Raw genomic sequence first — 22,625 nt, forward strand, 5'->3', positions numbered from 1 at the left:
CCGTGCAGTGGAGGAGGAGAGCTGTCCTTATCAGGCCTGATCACATCCACGGGGGTTATCCCAACTTCTGCAGGATTCCAGCTCCAGGCACTAAGTGAGAATTTTCAAGGAAGTAACACTGTGAGTTCTCATCAGTTCTTGATTTGGCCTCACACTGCTTCATCTGGAGGTGACCCAGAGGTTATGTCAGTGATCCACAGTCCCATGAATTTCCTACCACTGACTTTAGCCCATAATGTCACTGCGTTTTGATAGGGAAAATCCCTTATCCTGTTTCACCATTCATCACATTTAAGGGATTTCACCATCACAGAACTTCACAACTTCTTGCAGTGGGCTCTCAGGACAAGGAGGACCTCGAGAGGCTGGAGAAGGGAACGGAGTTGGAAAGGTTCTGCAGCCCCAGGAGAGGCTGAGGGAGCTGGGGAAGGGTCTGGAGCCCCAGGAGAGGCTGAGGGAGCTGGGGAAGGGTCTGGAGCCCCAGGAGAGGCTGAGGGAGCTGGGGAAGGGTCTGGAGCCCCAGGAGAGGCTGAGGGAGCTGGGGAAGGGTCTGGAGCCTCAGGAGGGGCTGAGGGAGCTGGGGAAGGGTCTGGAGCCTCAGGAGGGGCTGAGGGAGCTGGGAAAGGGTCTGGAGCCCCAGGAGAGGCTGAGGGAGCTGGGAAGGGGCTGAGCCCGGAGAAAAGGAGGCTCAGGGGGCCCCTCCTGGCTCTGCACAACTCCCTGACAGGAGGGGACAGCTGGGAGGGTCAGGCTCTGCTCCCAAGGAACAGAGGCGAGGGAACGGCCTCAGGCTGTGCAGGGGAAAATCCGGGCCGGACATGAGGAAGAATTTCCTCATGAAAAGAATCGTCAAGCCTTGGGCTGCCCAGGGCAGTGGTGGAGAGCCCCCGTCCCTGGAAGTGTTCCAAAGCAATTTATGACATCCAAGAAACGTGGAAACTAGTCCGACAGTTGATTTTTGATTTAAGTAATAGTTAATATAAATGAAAATGAAGTAAGAACATGGTAGAAGCCTCCCGTGGAGGGCTGAAAACGTTAACGAGCTACCTTTGCAGCTTGTTAACCAAACACTCATTCTCTCATTAAGTCCCAAGTACTAAGTAGTCGGGAACAAGGAAGAAGAGGTGGATGTGCTGCAGGAATACTGAGGTGAGCACACAAAGGACCAGAACAAAAGAAATGTTAATTAAAAGATAATGTCAGAGCGATAGAATGTTTTCATGGTATAACACGCTCCTGCTGCTAAGCAAATACCAAGGTGAAGCCCAGGCATCCATCAAAGCTGAATGCCAAGCCAAAGCCAGCATATTTTAAGAAAAAAAAAAAAAACATTTATCAGGGACTCTCATAAAGAGACATTACTCCTCCAGAGAAAAGACTGCTTCTGGGCTTTTATCCCGGCCTTCATAGACACTGCTCCTATTGATGGGCCCTTTCTCATGATATTATTGATTCAGCTGTACAACCCTGTAAGAAATATTTGTTGTATATACTGAAGCAGGATTAGTTAACTACGCTTAGAAACTGGCTTTTTCACTTGAAACTAGGTGGTTTTTCTCGTGCGCCTGAATTGGGCGATGTTGTCCCTGGGGCGAACCCTGACCTGTCAAACCACCGGCAGCGGTTCCGCTGTGGGATCATTATTTCACCCTGCCTTTCCTTATTTTGCTGCGGACCCACTAGTACCTGCTGTTAGGTTTATTTCACACCGAGGATGGCATTTTCCTATGCAAAGACGCCCGTGTGTTCCCATGCAGAGCTGCCGTTAGTGCGGAATCCTGAGCCCTGAGCTCCCGCACCTTGCGTGTCCCCAACTCCCCCAACGTGAGCCCGGCGCTTGTGACAAACGCTGTCAGAGCCTGAGACTGTGTCAGGCGGCCAATGGTGCCGATCCCGCCCGTGCCGTGCCCGGCCCGGTGTTAGTGACACGCTTTCCCCATCCCCGGAGCGCCGCCCGGCTCACCGTGTGGGCCCGCCCCGTGTGCGCCGGGCGGAGCCGTGCCCGCCCTTCCCTGCGCGGCCCGGCGGAGGCGGGGATGTGAGTACGGCCACGGGGACGGCACCGGGGCTCGGGGAGCGGCACCGGGGCCAGCGGCGGCTCGGGGGGCGGCGGGAGGAGCCGGCCCGCACCGCCCGACCGCGGGGCCTCAGGGCCGGGCTGGGCTGCGGCAGCGCCCCCAGGCCCCGGCCTGACAGCGGCCCGGCCCGGCCGAGGAGCCCGGCTGGGAACGGGCTGTTCCTCTGGGAACCGGGTGGCCTTTGGGAAGGCGGTGTCCCACCAGGAACACTCCGGGCTCCGGGGAGGCCACCCTGTCGTGCAGCCCCGCAGGGCCGAGGCTCCAGGCCCCGCTGTCACAGCATCTTCAGGGGAGGGCCGAGAGAAGGGCCCGGCAGCCCCGGCCCGCAGTGTGGGCGGTGTGCAGGCACTGGGCTGCGGGTTCTGGTGAAAAACCTCCATTGTCCTCCTGTTTCTTTTAGTTTGTTTCTAACAGGGGTTTGAAAGGGTAATTTTCAGCTTGTTCAGACTGGAAATAAGGGTGTTTCTGTTCGTATTGTTCACCTGACAAAAGACTCCTGTGTCTTGCACAGTATGCTGCAAAGCGTTTTCCCTGCTTTAGATTTCGGGGAGCAGGGGCGGTCACGGCATGGGCCGGTGGAGTTTGGGGCACAGAAGGCGAGCCGCAGGCGGTGGAGCACAGAGTGTGAGCACAGAATCCCCTCTCAGCCTTGGTCTGCTGGTGTGCACACAGATGTCCACAAACAATCTGTGTTTGTAAACACAGAGCGCAGCATTGCCCGTTTGTGAACGGCCTGTGAGCTGCCTCTGCTGTGCTTCCTGGTGTTGGGAAAGTACAATAGTTCGGAGGGAGGAGCCAAGGAAAGTACCAGTTAAGGGTTACAGGTGTGACATCTGGAGTTACGAGCACGTCCTCTGGTTCTGCGCTCTGCAAATAAAAACCTAAAGGCTTATTAGTTTGCTCACATGGTCACAAAATAGTTTGTTGCTTTCTAGGAAAGGAGCGTAGGAATCTTTCCAAGCTTCTGTTGTTAGAAGCATCGTGGTTTGTGTTTTGATACCGAATTTAAAACAGGAGTCTAGTTATGCAGTTATTGAAGGTTATGTTGTCTGCAAACTGGGTTCACCTTTGTGCAGAGGTGCTGATTGGCACATCTGGAAAGGCAGGGGGAGAGAGCCAAATGTTTCCATATTTCTGTTGGAAATGCCATCTTTAAGAATTATAAGTCTGGTGTTAGGTGACACTGGGCCTCCAGTGCAGAAGTGGTCAATGTTTCTTTGAGGTGGTGACTGGTGTGTGTTTGCTGGGCAAGGCCCCACAGGACGGAGCTGTACGAGGAGCCCCCGCCGGGATGTTGGCCCATCGTCTACTCCCCAGACTACAACATCACCTTCATGGGCCTTGAGAAGCTGCACCCCTTTGATGCGGGGAAATGGGGGAAAGTCATCAATTTCCTGAAAGGTAAAATAACAGAAGGCGCCTCTTAAACCAGCATTTACATAAAACCTAATGAAAATTATGTGGTTAGTGCTGACTTACGTTTGGTTTACCAGAGCTGAATTCCAGTGTGTGGCTTCCTACAGCCTTGTGCTCCCCTGACTTTACACCCGGTGTAGCAGGCACTGGGATATTCCTGTGGCTGCTGAAACACCCGGTGTTAATGATGCTTTATGTTAATGATGCTTTGCTGCAGGTGTAACTTAGTTACTTAACCTGGACTACACAATGGGCTTCTCAGGCTGAGTGAAAAGTGCTGCTGTAGCACTTTAGTCCATTCTTTAGCAGCCTCATCCTATTGCTCTGATGATGTTTGGAAAGAGCTTTGAGGCCCCTCTGGTACAGGCAGAGCTTTTTATGATGCTTCTAATTATTGCTGTTTAAACCATTTGGAGGATACAGGTTGAAATGCATTAAGGAGATGCAAATGTCAGAACAGGGGCAGGATCAGGGCCAATGAAATCTTGGCATCTCTTAATTTAAAGCACAAACCTGCTCCTCAAGAGTTAAAAAAAAAAAAAAAAAAAAAAAAAAAAAAAAAAAGGCTTTTTCTCTTGCCAAGAGAAAGGCTGTTGATTGTCCCAAAGCCAGGCCTCTTCTCTTTTTGTGGTCTTAGTGACTCCTTCAGCTGATGATCCTTTGCAGTTCAGGACCGTCCTTCCCACTGCAGGCTGACTTGTATTCTTTTGACTGAGCTCAAATAATTTTAACACTCTTAACAACTTAGTAGCTGAGTTTTGGCTTTTTCCTCTAACGACCTTAATTTAGTCCTGGGTTCCACAACAGTTTTCTTAATTAATGAGAACCTTTGTCTTTCTGTTTCTTCTGTGTAAAGTCTTTTCCTCCAGCTCTTTTCTGTGTGACATGTCTATTCCAAAGTGTCTCAGGCTTTCACAGAAAATGAGTTTTCCCAATTGTTTGGCTGTCCTTGCTTTGGGAGGAGGAAGAAGCCTCAGGATGCTCCAGAGCACTGGGTTTGCTCTGGCTTTGTAGCAATCCCTGGCACCAGCTGAGCTCCCCTGTGCCTTGCCACTGAGCAGATCAGCAGTGAAGATCTTTGCAGAGCCCCTTCCCCTCCTGCAGAAGGCAGCAGTTTGGCTCTGTTTGACACCAGTGCATGAATGAATTGTTCCTCAGGCCTCAGTCAGGAGAATCAGGAGCTTGCCAAAACAAATGTTGTTGCAGGTGCTGTTCTTGTATAACACGTCACAGCAAAATCTCTCACATTTCCGAGTTGTTTTCTTTCTCCTCCAAGTATAAAGTTTAAGAAGAGATACAGGCTTAGAAGGCTACAGCTGTGCAGCAATTAAATACCAAAATTTGCCTGGGAAGATCGGTGGGATTCCTTATAATTGTTGTTTGTAGTGATGATACGCACTCATTCTGAGTTCTTGGGAGTAACTTACTCTTATAAAACTAAGTTTTAAAATAACCTTTTGGTCTCCAAGGGAAAGAATTAATAGCTGCTCATTGTTTTTTCTTGAAATTAGATTGAGGTAGGGGGTGATAGAAATATCCTAGTTAAGCTTACTTGCTTCCATGAATACTCAAGCCATTACTTTGTTATGAGTTTGGATTTATTACTTTATTCTTCTGTGATTTAGGGGATTAAATCCTAGTATAAACTGTGGGATTTCTTAAAGCATGTTAAAATAATGGTGACTATTTGATGGTACAAACACCAAGGTCTAAACTGTGAGGAGTTGTGTGATTCCAGTGTGTGTTCATCCTCTGTCATTACCTGTCTGTCCTTCCAGTTCAGACAGGAAATTCCCATGAACTTAGCACACTCTGAAAACTTTCTGTGCACACTATGTCTCAAATACACACTACCTGTGACAGAGGAATTTGTAATTTCTGTATTTGGAAAACTTGCAAACTCTGAACAACCTAAAGTCATGCCAGGAACAAACATGATAGAGGAAGTTTCCACACTGAGGTCAGAGCAGACTGCTGGGGACTTGGGGAGCTGAGCAGTGCTGTACAATGCCAATTGTTATTTCTCTCCTGTTGCAGAAGAAAAACTAATTGCAGATGACTTGATTGTGCAGGCACGGGAAGCGACTGATGAAGATCTCTTGGTTGTTCACACCAGGCGCTACCTTAATAAATTAAAGGTGCTGTACCTGTTCATGTGTTTTTGCAGCAAACTGTCCAGAGTGTCAAAGGCAGTGGATGTCTTGTTTTAAATCGGCCTTACAGCTATAGAATGGGATCTGTTGATCACACTGATAACATTGTTATTGAGAACACTGAAAGAAAACCACAGAAATACTGGGCACTTCACACTACAGAGGGGTGGAGGGGAAAGAGGGTTTGCCATGTTAAATAGGTGAGCTGAAAGGATATTTCAGGGAAATTAAACACAGGGAAAATTAGAATGTCTGAGATGTCAATATCCTTGTTAGTGCCAGCGTTTTGATGTTGAGCAGTGTAAGTTATGCAGTATTCTGGTAAAATACAGGTCTGAAATTGAAGATACAGTAGAAACCACTAACATGGGGTACTTCATTGCATGTTTTCTAACACAGAGATTGCTTTCTGGGGTTATGTAATCTTGACAGAGCATCTGAGTGAGGGTTCTGTGGTCAGTCTGTTGTGGGGAAGTGCTGGCTTCATACTCAGACACTGCCTGTATCAGTGGAATATGGAGAGAGGTGAAAGATCAGTGTAAGGGCATCGCCAAGCATGTTATGTGTTGTGAAAGTTTCCAGAGACAGCTCACACAGGACAGCAGGGGGATGAAGAACATTCCTTGTGTATTTCTAAAGGAAACACCCATTTGTTTATCTTCGGTGTAACTCTAAAACATAAACCTGTGAGATTTCTGGTTCTGAATCTATCCGGTCACCTGTGGCTGGAATTAGGTAGTAGATGAGTGCAGGTGATGTTACTTTTACTTTGCAACTCTGCTTGGAGGGCAAAGAATGCATTTGTAAGAGAAAAGAAATGTTCTATTCCATAATTCAAAAGAAGTTATTTTGAGTCATCCAGGCCTTTTCACAGTGGAAGAGTCCTTGGATTTGCTATTTCTGGAATGTTTTATTTTCCTGTATAAGTGATCTGTTATTTGTGTGAACTTTTTCACTCCTAACTGCTTTTCTGAGTTCTCTTCTGCTTTTTCATTCTGTGCTGTGAAGTTACATGCAATTTCATGCATCATTACATTTGATATTACCGCAGCTATTCTTGATGTTGAACTTTTAATTCTATAGAACCACCCACCTCTTTTTACTGAATCACTTCTTTGAAGCAGGGTTTAATGTGCACAGCTCAGATTGGAATGTCATCATCATATTTTTAGTACCTATGGGATGGCTTCACAGGGAATCGTCTGGATAACTTGTGGTCAAGACCAGCACTGTTGTGTGTATCCAGATGGGATTAACTGGGTGTCTGCTCTCCCCCTTTTCTGGGGAGAATGTTTCCTGCAAGTGTAGGAACTGGAAGATGTTGTATTGGTCATGCCAGCAGATTCCTGCCAAGCAGCAAAGATAAAAGTGCTTAGTTGCAAAAGCAAAGTAACATCCTAGACATGAAAAAGCCCTGTGAAAATTCTTCATTGCCTTATCCGAAGTGTACTGTGCTATTTTGCTTTTAAATCCAGACAAATATGTAAAAATGGTGTAGTTTTATATTAGATCAGCTCTGAAGACTGCAAAGTTGCTCGCCTTTCTGAGAATGCCCAGATCTCCTGTAATAATGGATCACTCGAGTGTTCATTGAAAATCTGAACATGAATTTGGTAGGAAATTGCCTACACTTGCAAGAGTAGGTGGTGATTGGTGTCTTAGCAGCAGCTGAAAGGCCAGCTGAGTGTTGGGTGAAGAGAAACAATAAGTGTGCACAAGGTACTACTACTGGAAATCAGGTCTGTGTTGGCAGGAAGGGTCTCCTTGTTTCCCTGCTCAGTCCTTAAAACAAAGTTTGGCCTTTTGAATTGAGGTGACTCCCCCTCAGTTATTCCTCTGAAGAATTCAGGTCTCCAAGGTGATGAGTGGACTGTGGGTAGTTTGCTTGCAGTACTTTTCCACTTGCTGCCTTTTCCTAGTGTTATATAAAATAATGAATTTCTTGCGTGTCAGCATTCTGAACCTTGGGAAGGAGGCAGGCAATGAGCTTAGAGCCAGTTTCAGACTCTGCCTTTCCCTTTTTATTTATGACAAGTTCTATGGTAACATAAGTGAGCAAACACTGAAATGCAAATGCTGAGGATAAAGCTGGTCTGGGAATTTATTGTGGGAAATGCTGGAAAACAAAACCAGCACACTGAAGAAAAAAAGCATAAAACATTCCACAGATTTTCAGTTACTAAGTGGAGAAGCATTTTCCTTCACCTGTAGCTGCCTTTTGAACTCCCAGACTTTGCTCCCAGTTGGTGACTTCCCCCGTCTGCTGGGAATTACTAATCCCAGGTGTGGGCAGTGAGTGGCAGCAGGAGTGGCCCCAGCTGTGACCAGTGACCTGGGAGCCAACACTCCACCACACCCGGATTTCTCACCTCCACTTAAAAACCTACAGCTACATAATTTCTGGTTTGAGCCATTATTACTCCCACTTCTCCCTGTTGACATTACTTTTACCTTAAACTTCATTAAAACTTCCTGTGTGATTATTGTTCACGTTTGAGGTCAAATTGATTTCTAGCCAAATGTGACCTTTTCATATCCATTTTAGAACAACAGGATTGAATATAGTTTTTAATAATGTGTGTTTTCAAAAGCTAAAATGTCTTGCAAAGGGGCTTTATCAAGATTAACTGTACTAAAAAAACAATTAAAGCACCTTATGATGGACAGCTGATAGGATGATAACAGAATAATGCCTTGCAAATATAAAAGTAGATTTTGAAATTAACTGTTGGCAAAATATAGTCAGGACTTAGGCACTTCATGAACAATGCCAGCCCTTCACCCACCCAGTAGTACCTGGTAATTGAAATCTTGCTAACAGGAGAGTTACTGTGAGCATCAGAGGAACCTGAGGTGGAGATGTGGTTGCCTTTGGTTCAAACTACCCACCTGGACATCCTGCCAGCTGTGACCAGCTCAGGAATGGGGCAGCCAATGCCCTCAGTCCCTTACAGCTCCTAATGTTGCAGAAAACAGAATCTGTTCAGACTCTTTGTACGTGTCAACGAGTCGTAATCCTCAGTCCCTCGGTGTTTCAGTACTGGTTGGACAGGTATATCCTTGCTTGTGTCTTAGGCTTTGAAATATATTTAGCAGTGTTATCACTGGTAGCAGTGTTAGTGGAAGTTCTTTGAAGTAATCAATGTGTTTGGGGGGGAAAAAAAAAGCATTTGCATTTTGCAAATATTTTGCGTTCCAACCTTGAAGACTTTTGAACAAAATGTTTCCTTGAAACATTTTCCAGAAGTGTTTAATATGCTAAATAAATTTTAATCAGTTCTCTATGCTAAAGTTTGCACTGTGTGTTCACTTAAGTGTTTGAACTTCTTAGTTCAGTTGTCTGTTTGTTTGTGTTTGCTTTCTCCTTGGTATATCCTTTTGATGCCACACAGGAATAGATATTTTAGGTTTGAACAATATATCAAGTGTAGCTGAAGGACATTTTACAATTCTTCCTCCCAATCTGAGGGATATTACATTTTCTGAACGTAATACTGCCTTGCTGAAAAATTGCTGATTTAATACAGTTTGATACTAAAATCTGGAAGGTGATGATTCTCACAGTTAAAAGCGTGAGGATGGTCACTAATAAAAACTGGGGTGGTCATTTCCATCTAAAAATATTAATACTCTTCCTAAGGGCCTGTGAGCACCTTTTCAGCAAATAGTAACTAATGAGAGAGATAAGTGTCATCATTAAACCAGACTCCATTAATTGGAACTCTCTTTTTCCCCATTGCAGTGGTCATTTGTTGTGGCTACAATCACAGAAATTCCACCAGTTGCCTTCCTTCCCAATTTTGTTGTTCAGAGAAAAGTTCTGAAGCCTCTACGAACCCAGACAGGAGGAACAATAATGGTAAGGTGCTCTCGATCCACTTTTATCGTATTTAAATTTGTCCATCAAAGACTTTAAACCTGGGAGTTGATGTTTATGTAACTCAGATTGTCAGCCTTGGACAGTGCTGCTGTGCCAGGTACAGGAACAGGGTTTATTGCAGGTCATTGTTATTATTACTATTATAGGTTATTGTCCTTGATATATAACTTGAAGTTCAGGCTGGGAAATAAAAAAGTTAAACCAACTTTTTTTTTAAGGACTATTTAAGGATTTGAATTCTGAAAGAACCTGCTGGGTTCTGGCTAAGTCTTTAGATTTATTGGATTATGGTGACAGGCCAGGTAACAAAAGTGCTGCCTCCTTCAGTAGGCATGAACTGCCAAAAGCAGAATGGAGAGGAGGAGGGAGAAAGAATTTCATAGTGTTCAAGGTGCTTAAGAAAATACTTGGTTGTCACTCAGAGCAAGTCCTGCTGAGCAGGGATCTGCAGAGTTTCCTCTCATTACAGCCACACTGTCACTGCAGGATTGTCACAGCAATGGAGGGAATGGTCTGAGAGAGGAACTTGGGGAGAGTTTAGAGCTGCCTCATGCTCTGCCTTGGAGATTTCTTGACAGGAGCTCAGTGTGTGTGAAGCCTCTTTCAGCTTGGTTGCAGCTATGCAATACTTTTCTCTAGTTTGGGGATGTTTCTTCACTGTGCTTGTGTTATCTTTAACTCCCAGGTGTGTGTTCACCAGTTAGAGATGTGTCCCACCAGTGGTCTGGTTTTTTTCATGGCTCCTGACACACGGATGCCACTCCTGGGCACTTTGGGATTCATGTTGAGGCCATGTGCTGTTATTTTTACCTTTGTCATTGTGGAGAAATAAGAATGTACTTCAAAAGCAATTTTGATTCATCAGACAATAAAATTTGTACAGTACAAGTCAGAAGTGCAATTTTCTGCTATTCCTGATGGGCCTGTTTATGACAAAAATTCCTGTTGAGTTTGTCTACTTTTTAATGATATTTTAGCAATCTGGGAAGATTGGGTTTTGGTGAGGAATCCCTAGGAAGTGTGATAAATCGCAGATAATGTGTTCTCCCTGGGACTTAATGGGTTTTATAGTTCAGAAACTGCAGTCTTTCCCCAAGATCTAATTTGTGTAAGTTGCCATGATCATAGCAGGATCACATTTACCATCCCAATAGTTGTCCTAGTACTGAATTAAAACCGTTCAAATGTAAATACTGGTTATAAAGACTGTCCAAACTTCATTTTGGATATGATGTGTAATCTTTTCTTTCCATGACTACAGACAAGAAATCATCAATTTTAAAATGTTTTCTTTCCCCACTTTTTTTTTTTTTTTTCACTTGTTACTAGTAATATTTTGAAGTAATACTACTTTTAACAGACAAGTTAAGGAATGCTGCACTTAAACACCTGCTTGACTCTTCCTGGGCAAAATAATCAGGATTTTCAGTTAAAATTCCATCATGTAAGCCTTGTGTATCTCTTCTCTGTCAATACTTTTCCCTTCCCTGAATGTCATTTGAGTTCAAAGGAGAGGTACAGGCAGAGTTTTCCTGTACTGGAGGGGAAAAGATCAATAATATTCTATACCCTGCATGTTCTATCATATAAAAAATAAAAGCAATCCCAGGACACTTCACACTGGAGCACTTGTCTGGTCCCATCCCCAGCTGGAACTGTGGGGTTTTTTTGTCTGTGTTCCAGGATTTTGAGCTTACATTCCTCTATCTGCATGAACAGGAAGGACACCAGGAGCTTCATTCTCATTTTCCACTCTTCCCAGCACTGCCCTTTTCCAGCTGCCAGAGAAGAAAATACAGATGTCATAGCAAATGCTCTCTCAGCTCCTTATGCTGAGGGTACTTTTGTTAAGGGTTGTACTTAGGGATCTGCTTCAGTGGCAGAAGATCTGAAAATTCCACAGCACGTTGGAATGTCAGGAGTGTTTTGACATGGAAGCAGACATTAAGTGTTGCCTCATTCATTTATGGAATTCCAACTGTATTGTTTTTGGGTTTTTTTTAGGCAGGAAAGCTTGCTGTGGATAGAGGCTGGGCCATCAACGTGGGTGAGTACAAATTCTGTGATACCCTAAATAGTGTGTTAAAAGCATCTGATCTTCATTTACGTCTCTTTGCAAAGCCCATCAGTGTTTTTAGTATCTGGTTTTTGTTTAGTATGCAGCTTTTCACCTCTTCACCCTTTCCCTGTTCAGGGGGTGGTTTCCATCACTGCTCCAGTGACAAAGGGGGAGGATTTTGTGCATATGCTGACATCACACTGGCCATCAAGGTAAGAACTGCTCTTAAGTTTTCTGCTCTTTGTGCAAATGGAGGAGAATTCCACATAAATTCCTAATTTACATCCTAATAGTAGAAAACGAAGCCATTTCCAGATGGGCAGGAATAGGGGTATGGAGAGTTTGTAAAGTGGAAGGCAAGAGTTGCATGGGTCAGAATTATCAATGTAAATTTGCACCACTGTAATTGCATTGATAATGTTGTCTTGCAAAAACCACTCCAAATCAAACCAGATGGATTTCTAATATCCTCAGTGATCATTCTCCTGGCCTTGCAGGTGAACCCGGACATTCCACATTGATTTCAGTGGTTACACTCAGGACAAATGCCGAGACAAAAATCCCCTGTCAGAATCAAGCTGCACCATGCGGGGCTCAGACTGGTTCAGATTCATGAATAAAAATGAGTGACTCCAAAATAGTCACCAAATGGGAATGAATGCATTTGGTATTTAGCTGTTAAATGGCTGAAGTAAGAGCCGTCTCCAATTGGGGCTTATTTTTATCAAATGAGCTATGATATATTTGTGTACTAGAATATTTATAAAGTATCAGTAATAATCAAACATTAAGGAGCTCTAATGATTGCAGCACCCCATGTGAGATAACATCCTAATTTCTGTACGTGGTAATTTGCAGAAAAGTAACCCACAGTGTTCTTTTTTCACTTACCATTAAAATACAGATTGAGGAATTACAGTGGGTGCCAGTTTGTACCAAATCTTTGGGTTTTACCACGTCTACATTAAAGATAGTACCTTAGCAAAGTTAAGACTCAATGAAGTAAAAAGCCATTTTTTTGTTTTCAGACAGAGTAAGAAATGAATTCTGTCACTAAAAGTGGCTCTAAGGCATGCAGTCCTTACAGCAGCTTTTCCTGAACACTGAATTTTGGGCTGTTGCAGTTGGATGCTTTCACTGGTTCCACTCCAGCCTGTGGCAGCACCATCAGCTCTGTGATCCCTGGGTGGGCCTGGCCGTTCTCTGATATCTGGTGGAAATGTATAGGTTTCTTTTTTTTTTTTTTTTTTTAAATTATCTTTTAATGTCAATCAACGAGATGTTTTTGTTAAATGTGTGATAATCATGTCTCAGTTTATTTGGTGACTGAAACAAAGAGATGTGCCCTACATTCAAATTCTACTAGTCCTGCACTGTGCAATCTTCGAGCCTCCAGTTCAATCTGTCACCTAACTTCATACATTTCTCCATGTTTTTCCTTGCTTGTATATGCAGTTCTTATTTGAGAGAGTACCAGGAGTGTCTAGAGCTACAATCATTGATCTGGATGCCCATCAGGTGAGTAGTTTACCTGTATTCAGTGCTGCAGATGTTTTGCTTGAAATACAAAAGTGTGTGATAAATAACTTTTTTTTCTAATACAAATATAAAATCACTGAATACGAACTTAATCAGAGATGATGAAAACTGTGAAGAGTTGATTCTTCAGAAATCAAAAGGCTCTTAAGCCAGTTTAATAAAATTAACCTGAGTTGCAGCCCCATCGTGTGGCTGCATGTGAAAATCTTGCTGCGTTGCGCTCCGGATCTCCAGGGATGAGGAACAAGGATCTCTCCAGACAATCCCTGCGAGTTCTGAATGCCTGGTCACTGCAGCAGCCTCTGCAGGGGAGGGATTTGACCTTCACTGATTTAATTTTAGGCCTAGCTTCGGGCTAATGAAGTAAAGGATCCATCCCTCTTCACCTGGTGCAGTGATTTACTGTGGTGCTGAGATCAAATCTCAGCTTTGGTGGATTTGCAAAATAAATCCTGAAAGGAAGGAAATGGTATGTTTAGAAAGGCAGTTAATGCACCAAAGTTATGTCCAGCCTGAGGCATTTCAGGTGATTTATTATGTGTAAAGAAACCATTTTCACACAGCTCCATGGCACTGAGGAAGCCTAATGGCTGCAAGTTTTTTATTTTCTCTCATTTCTCTTCTGTGTCCTAAAATCACCATGATAGCAGGACACAGATTATGCATTAGAAAGGTGTTTTGTGTTCATGGTTCTCTTCAGCCTCTCTGTCAGGCCGTGGATTTGTTTTGTGCTATGTGGGGATGGTTTGGTTTTGAAAAATTCTTGGAATGTATTTTGGTTTTCAGAGGTGCTAGTAGTCACAGTGTGAACATTAAAATACCTGTTGTTTCCTTTCTTGGGGGGAGTGAGAGGTGTCTGAAGTAGGTCAGCAGATCCTGTTTAAGGATGCAGATATTCTCATCTTGTGACTCTTTCAATTCTTAGTGCAGTGATGAGTTTCACCTCTCATAAGGAAATGGTTCCTTCAGAGGCTTTCATATTCCTAGGCTTGTGTGCATGAACTGTTTGTGGACCAGAGATGCTGAAGAAATAAACAGAGTTGCCATTTGTCAGCATAAAAACTGAATTACAGCAGATATATTTATGGAAGTGTCTGTTTCTGTAGTTTAAGTGAATTTCTGGGGATCAGGGCTATGGTCCTGTATGATACACTGATTTAAACAAAAGTATCTTAGTGATTGCTGTGGGAAAATTATTTTTATATTAGTGAAAATAAGTGAGAGCCAAAAGAATAGTACTTAAATTCAAAAATAGGGAGGGGGAGCTATTCCAAATCCGAGTTTTCTCTCGAGCATCTGTCTACACCCAGTTCAATTTTTTGTAGGGAATTTCAGGTGTTAAACTGATGGGTTAGTGTTTGGAATTTTTCCAGGGAATACTTACCTCACCAAGGCTTGAGTTACCAGGAGAGCTCTATTCTGCTTTGCTTATTTATTAATTCTTACATAAGAATACTCAGTATTACTGCAGCAATTGAAAGTGACGTTTTCTTGCACAGTTGGAAGAGGACAGATCTGTTTGGTGGTCACAGTTGCTTTTGTGATGTTCTTGAGGACAATTAGCTTCTGATTTTTGCTTATTTTTCTTACATGTGTAATGAGATCCATGCAAATTACCTTCAGAGAGACAAGAACGTTATTTGTGGTGTAATACCTGCAGTCTTCAGACTGATACTGTCAAGCCCCCTCAAAATAACCTCCAGGACTATAAATAAGAGAATGACGCAGGCGTTTTGAATATTAGAACTTTTGTAGTGTTAATTACTCTAGAATTTAATTGTGTTGACATGCTAGGAATAGCTAACTGTAAATTTCCTTCAGGGAAATGGCCATGAGAGGGACTTTATGGATGATCCTCGGGTTTATATTATGGATGCATACAATAGATACATTTACCCAGGGGATGGTTTTGCTAAACGTGAGTATAACTGAAATTCATCTTCTCAAATGTACCAGACCTACTGTGTTGTTTCATAACTTCTTTATTTATTACTAAGCTTCCTTGCAGCACCGTTACATGGATTTCTTTTTTTATTATGTTTAATTTCACATCATTTTCACTGCTCACTGTTATATATATCACATCACAATAGTGTTCATGCTGTAGCATTTTCCCTCCCTTCAGGAATGACTTTCTGGAGTGCAGGGTGTAGGGAGGTGTCAGTGGATGTTGTTAGTAGTTCATTCCAAAGCTTGGAGCAGCAAGTTGAATAATCCTTTGATTTGAAGAGAGTTGATAGAACTTCATCTTTCCCTTACCTTACATTTATGAGAGAACTCACTGAGGAACAGCTGACACCGAGTAAAAAGGTTTCATGTTCTTTTGAGAGTGAAGTTACAGCATACTCAGGTGTTGGTTTGCCAGTAGAATTTGTTTGATGAGTGTGAGGGAAACAATCTGCATTTGAATTTGCCACAAGGTTGGAAACAAGGCAAATCAGTCCCTCTGAGGCTGAGTCCAACCCTTCCTCCAGCACTGCCACCAGTGTCCCCAGATGCCAAATCTCCACTGTTAAATCCCTACAGGGATGGGGAGTTCCCCCTTTGGTTTGTTTGTGGTTTGTTTATCCCTGCTGTGATGTGTCTGTTGTGTCTTGTGACCTGCCACAATTAATTAGTGGGGCTTTGATAATGGTTGAATTGGAATGCAAAAGCCCCAAGTTTATTTGTCTTTGGTTCTGTTACACTGTCATTTATTACAGGCTTAGTTTGTTCACTGAGTCAGGGGGTGCTGGGGGAGTTGTTCTGCTGTTGGATTCCGTCAGTGATGCTGTTGTTCTGAAAAACCTCCTTCATTTGGATTCTTGACAAGAGTTGGGTGCAGTGCATTGCACTGCTGTCTTTTGACTGGGAAAGATACTAAGGATTGTAGTATTTCAAGGTTTTAAGCTAAAAAATAACCTCCATGTCTGGAGGCAGACAAATTGCAAGCAGATGTGGGGGTTTTTCCCCCCAAGAAAAGCATCCCTTTATTCAAATATGACATGGCAGCATTTGAACAGATGGATGAAGACCAAAACAGAGTCAGTCCTTGTTAGCAGTCTGAAGCCCTGAGCTGCAGTGGCACACTGAACACCAGCACTCCCTTTGTGCAGACGGAGGGTGAGGTGCACAGGGCTGGGCCAGAGCTGTGTCAACGTGCAGTTCCTTGCAGTTTGCTTAAGAATGGCTAAACAGGATTTTTGTGGCTAAGTCCCTTAAACCCTTTCCAACAGGTGACCAGGCAGAGTTGGGATCACGGGGAATCTCTTTGATGAGGGGCAGAGGCTTGAACATGAGATTTTGAATCCGTAGGGTAAACTCCAACTGAGCGCTGTCTCCTTGGACTTCCTGCCCGTTTTCCCCATGTTTTATTGCAGGAACGTCTTCTACTCATTTCTTGCCCCATGCAGTTCATTAGGGAAGGGAAAAAAAGGAGCCGCTCACCTTGCCAAAGCACAAGCACATTGTGTCCCTGGGGGAAGCAGTCTGGAATTACACGGGCTTAGCAAGAGAAAGGATGGATGAGGAATAGGACTAGGTCACTGAAGGGTAAACAGGAAGGGCTGAAACTCAGAGAAAGCATAAAGAAACAAAAACCTTTGTAACTAATGTTGTTGCAATATAAAATAACAGGATGAAAAAGAAAAGCTTCACTGATGCTGAGCAAGGATGGAAAGCAGAGCAAAAGGCAGCAATCACTAGAGTAATTAAGTGTCATTCTGGGCTGAGTGCATTCTTGCACACCTGGTGGGGGCTGAATCCACATTTGAGGTGTGAGACTGCACATCATTTAGTGTGATGCCTTTAGAAGTCATAGCTTGGAACAGCTCTGGCATGGCTTTGATTAATTCAAAGATAGAGTCACACGTTTCCCCATAAAAGCACCCAAAGCTTGGCCGCATAACCTTGGGTTTCTTTCCTTTACCTTCTCAGCCTTCATTTTCTATTCCTATTGCTTTATTAGAAGCATTAGAAATAATTTGGTTTAAATTAAGAATTTGATATTTGCGCTTCTGGTAGGATTACAGGGTAAGAACATTAAATTGAAAATGCTTGAGGCAAAGCTGAGTCTTGTTATACATTCATAAAGCAGTTCACATAAATTCATGATCCCTTGCTGTGAAGTTTTGAGTGTTGTGATAAAAATAAAACATCTTCATAATTTCTCAGTGATATTTATCTTGTTTTTCCCCCAGCTGCTTCCTCTGCAATAGCAGTTCAATGTTTTCTTTCCCTTACGCTTTATTTAGGTTACTTTTAAGTTAATAATTTTCTTTATGATTTCTCTGCTGATTAGTAACTGGACTTGCAGCTCAGCTGTTTTTCAATAACATTTTCCATTTGCATCTCAGATTTTTTTTTTTTGTCCTGCATCTAATTTTCTCTCTTCAATGGAATTTTTTCAAGGTCATTGTGCTTTACATTTGCTGAGAAAACAAGTAGTTGAATAATTTTCTTTAATTCATGTTTCTATGACAATGCAATGCATTGAGAGAGCTTCACGAAATGTAATTTTTTTTCGCTTGCTTACCTAAATTGTGCATTTTCCCTCAAAGCAATGCCTTGTTTATTGAGCAGTGCTTGCTCTGTTGTCCCTCAGGTGCCATAAAACGCAAAGTGGAGCTGGAGTGGGGCACAGAGGACAGCGAGTACCTGCAGAAGGTGCACACCCATGTGGAGGGAGCTCTGAATGAATTCAAGCCTGACATCGTGGTTTACAATGCTGGCACTGACATTCTGGATGGGGATCCCCTGGGAGGCCTGGCCATTTCCCCCCAGGTGTGTGACCTGGAGAGCACAGCCTCCCCAGGCTGCAGGGAGGGACACTGCTCTCAGCACTGACACATCATCTCCCCTGCCTTTTCACCCTCCTCTTACTTCTTGCCTCTCCCTGACTAAATATTTTTGTTCTTCTGGTGCCTGTTCCAGTATCATTCATCTTCTCTTTAAAATACCCTGATTGCCAACACCCAAACAGTAACCAGAGAGAGATGGATATTTTCACACTTCACCTGACTTCTATTTTCCCTGCTTGGTTTGTTTTCTCTTTGATTCTTTTTTCCCCTCACATGCCCCATTTTACAATGTATTTCTTTTGTCACCTGCCCCCAGTGTGTATCTTACACTTAATTTCCTCTGTAGCACTCCTAGCTGTTTTGAACTACTCTCATGGTTATAACAACTTTGTGCAGCCTGCCTGTGTATTCTTAGCAAATGAACAGTTATTTTCTTTTTCTTGGTCCTTTTCTTTAGATACCATTTACTTTTTCTCTCCAAACTCAAAGTTTGGTTTATTCTGTAAAGCTTCATAGATGTCTTCAACTTTCTGCTTTTCTTAAAATAAGGAAAAATTTACAGTCCTCTTATTTTCTCCATAAGTTTTAGTGATTCCTTCTCTGACAGTTCCTCTGTGCTATCTCTCCCTTGTTTCACATTCAGTTCTCTTTAATGGCCACAAGATCAATACAGAGAAGTGCTGGTTTGATCTGTGAGCTCTCATATTCCCCTCTTGGAGCCACCACTTGATCTGTTCAGTGTTAATTCTGTTCATTTCTCTCGCATGAAGGAAGAGCTGAGTGACTTGGACTTGCTGGGACCTTGGAGAGGAGATGAGGTGTGAGGTGGGGTTTGGTGAAGCGGAGCCCTCTGGGGAGCAGTGGCCACCAAGGGAAGTGGCAGCTTGGTCACAGGGAGATACTTTGAGATCTGCCTTTAAAAATAATCCACATTTCTGCACTTTGAGAAGGAGCAGTGTTAACTGCCAAGAAAAATGAGTTGCTGTAGCTTGCTGTGCAGACAGAGGATGTAAGGATGGGGGAAGAAAGGTGAAGCAGCTTCTCTGGCCACAAGGAATGGTGAAAAGCATTCTCTGCACAGCTGGAGGGACAGAAACAGACCTTTAGTGTCTGCTCTGAGGGCAGGGCTCTTGTCTCTGCTGTGCAGGCTTGGGATGCCAGTGCTGGAAAGGCATCCTGCCTGCACAGTCCCTCTCTGCAAAGGCCTTCAGTCCAGGCTTTCCTCCTGAAGATTTGTGTTTTGAACTCCTGCTGCAGTGTTAGCTGTGCTCAAAATGGGGCTCCTCAGAGTGCTCTCAGTGATGCTTTCCTGCTTCTTGAGGCTGTAGAAAAGCCTGTGGTGCATCAGCTGAGTCCCTCTTCCCTTTGTTTGTAAGTGGGAGCTGTGCCAGGCTGTTGTTTTCCACAGAAATGTGGGAATAAGCCCATGATTTCCCCTCAGTTCCTCTGGGCTCCCTCTGGAGCACTGAGGCTCCTGTGAGCAGGGGTTGTTTCTAGTTCTGGGGTGGGATAATGGTGCTGCATCCACTGCTGGTTCCCCAGGGCCTTGCAGCTCCTCCTGTAATTCTGTTGCTTCCTTTAAGGATCTGTTTCTAATAGAATTCTTCAGTTTCCTTTGTCTTACTATTCATTTGTTATTCCTGGTTCTTTCACAGGGCTGTGTCAGACTGTGCAGTGAACAATATTCTTGGATGGTTTTACAAGAGACTTTTTTTTCAGCTACATTTGTGTTTTATTCTTTCCCTTTGCCATCTGTTTGTGCTCTAATTAATGGCAGGGTGTTATTTCTTGATGTACTTCCACTCTTCCTGTAAGCAGCCTGAGCAGTGCATGTTCATTTTTGAAACACTTCTGCTGCTGCTTCCTGATTTTTTTATATTTGTATTTGATTGCATTGTGATGCCTTTTCCCTTCTCCAGCTCTGCAGCTGTTTAAGTTTTGAGCTGTCCATTTTAAGCTGGTGTCAGTTGTGTTGCAAGTGTTTTGGGTTTTTTGGTTTTTTGAGGAGTTGTAATGAGTTGCATGTAGCTGGAACTGTTTTTACAAAAGTAGATTTTAATTCTGTTCACCCTCATGTGCTTATCTGAAACCCAGAAGACTCACATTCTGCTCTTGCCTGGGTTCAGTGACAGTAAAGCGCCTCTGGTCAGCAGTCTTTGTTATTTTTCAGTTCCATATCCTCCTCTTAGTAAGAAATTACTTAAAATTCATTTTCTTTTTATGGATTTACCATTGCTTACATTCTGCAACTTCCCTTTCAGCCATAGATTCTTCTAGCATTAACTACAGGCTCTTATTGCAGAAACTGGGACTTAAGATTCAGCCAGTGATTGTGAATGTGTAAAATTTGATTTGAATTTTGGGTTCTTCTGTAGGATTGTGATGTTTTGATCAAGTTACTAAACTTTTGACAGAGGGTGCTGTGCAAGTTGAGCACAAACTAAAGCACTGTGAATTCAGAGTCTGTCCTAATCTCAATTCCTCACCTGGGAAATAGGGTGAACACTTGTAAAATTTGCAATCAGTTTAGACTTTATGGCCTTTGAGCTGGAATTCTTGTAGGAATTTGTACTGAAGACTTTCTTCTGCTGTGTCCCCTAAAACAAGCCAAGTATACTTGATTGGCAGGGGGTTTTGGGTGGTAATGTGGTTGGTTTTGGTTTTTTTAATGATTATACATGCAAACCAGTTTACAGCACTTCTAAATGAATTTTTCATTGGTACTGTAAACCTTAAACACTTAGCAAGCATCCAGTACTCTACATCCATAAACCGCAGGTTAGAACTGGAGCATCATGTTGCTATTGATGCCTTGAGAGGCTATCTGGGACAGAGGCTGGACAGAATTAAAGGAATAAAGTGGGGATTTATTAAAAGGTCTTCAAAGGATGCACCTTGGGCAGTACAGGAGCCCGGCCAGGGCTACATCCAAGATGGACCCAAGATGGACACAAAATGGACTCTGAGTCACAAGGTTTCACATTTTCATAAGTTCTGGTCCATTTACACATGGGGGTTAATTGTCCAATTACACTTCAGGTTATGCAGTCCCATCCTCCCAGTTTGCTCTCCTCAATTCCCTGTTGTTTGCACTTTTTGGGCCTGAAGCTGCAGTGATGTCCTTGGGCTGGAAAAGGATTGTTTTGTCTGACTGAGCTGTGAGGAGAACTGGCTAACACTTTATATGAAGTTCAGAGTTACGCACTAAGGCAGTGCAGAATCTGAGAAATACAAAAGCTGAAACTGAAGGCATCAGTATCACTTATTTCTTTCCCTGTGGTGACGTTTCAGGGCATTGTGAAGAGGGACGAGGTGGTGTTCAGGGCTGCCCGGAGCCGCGGGGTGCCCGTGCTGATGGTGACATCCGGGGGGTACCAGAAGAGGACGGCGCGCATCATCGCTGACTCCATCCTCAACCTGCACAGCCTGGGGCTGCTGGGCAGGGGCAGGCCAGCCTGTGCCCTGGGCAGTCCCAGCATGCAGAACATGGTCACAGACTCTGCCAAGGACTTCAGCAACTTGTCGCTGCAGTGACGGGTCACTGAGCGCTAACACATAACCCAGAGGCAATACAGAGTAACTCTGTCTAACTCCTGAATTTGTCTTCAGCTAAGGCTACACATCCTTTTAAGCTAAATGACATATGCACTCAAGGGTACTGTCTTCGGGTCTAATATTGCTGTAGAAAGCTTAATTTGCTTCTCTCATTGGTATGGGGGGTCTTTTCTGTTGGAAGGACTATGCCGTTGGCATCCAAAGACTGTCCAGGCCTGTTTCAGATGCTGCAGCATGGTCTGAGGTGGGAAAAATATGGACTAAAGCTACTGGTTTTTGGGTTGTTTTTTTTTTTTAAATACTGCATTTTATTTATTGCTTTTTAAATTGAAACACTGTTATAAAACAAGTTCTGTGCAGACTTCAACTGTCAGTCGAACACTAAAGGGAAGTGCAATACTGTAAAAGCCAGGGCAGTTTGTTTATGGCTTTGAAGCCATAGACAGTTTAGAGGGAATGCTTGTAAATTCATAGTTTATTCCTGTTGTTGATAGTGACTTAAATCTTGCTCATAAACACTTTGTGAGATAGAATATGAAACACCTTTGGCTCCATATGCAGATGAGCCATAAGGGCTCTCCATTAGCAGTCTGGTGTTCCAAACAAGCTCTGCATGTGACAGGCAGTAGTTCCTGTGCACTCCAACTCACAGATGGAGAAACTACAGTCCAGTGGAAGCTGATCTTACAGTTCTCAACAACCCTGAAGAAAAAAACTGTTTAGAATTATAGGCTGTCTTATTATTTATTGCCAGCTTGCCATGTATAAAAGGGTGAGGAGTACATTGAAATCATTTTCCCACAACTAGTGCTGTGTTTTTCACTTGCTCAGAGAGTAATGGTACTTCTAGTTGCAGTCATAGTTGGTAACCAAATCCTTCATTATTCTTGTTCATCGAGGAATGCAGTGGCATTTCTACATTAAGATAATGTGCTAACTTTATATGGAGCTTTTAGGAGGATTTGGGAATAAAATAGTGTATTCCAAGCAAATTCAGCTGCACTACCTGGGAAATTTGGCTTTGTTCAAGTTGGTATATTTTGCATTAGGTACTGTGGGTAGCAGTGGGTTGTAAATGTACTAAACTGTGTATTTTGCAAGAGCTTTTATAACTTTCCCTGATTTGTACTACAAGTTTTACAATATGTTTAGGTTGGAGCCGTCCTG

General features: G+C 43.3%; 1 protein-coding gene across 1 annotated transcript; it reads left to right on the forward strand.

Annotated features, from left to right (window-relative positions):
* The first annotated feature begins 2,001 nt into the window (after positions 1 to 2,001).
* On the forward strand, positions 2,002 to 21,750 carry HDAC11 (histone deacetylase 11). The gene is made up of 10 exons (XM_083869721.1): positions 2,002 to 2,038; positions 3,331 to 3,479; positions 5,532 to 5,632; positions 9,390 to 9,506; positions 11,532 to 11,574; positions 11,722 to 11,798; positions 13,042 to 13,104; positions 14,947 to 15,043; positions 17,708 to 17,886; positions 21,195 to 21,750. Coding segments are annotated over exons 1-10 (1,071 nt in total). The 5' UTR covers positions 2,002 to 2,036; the 3' UTR covers positions 21,438 to 21,750.
* The last annotated feature ends 875 nt before the right edge of the window (positions 21,751 to 22,625 follow it).

The sequence above is a fragment of the Zosterops lateralis genome, assembly GCF_965231275.1.
Source record: "Zosterops lateralis genome assembly, chromosome: 11".
NCBI classification, from domain to species: domain Eukaryota; kingdom Metazoa; phylum Chordata; class Aves; order Passeriformes; family Zosteropidae; genus Zosterops; species Zosterops lateralis.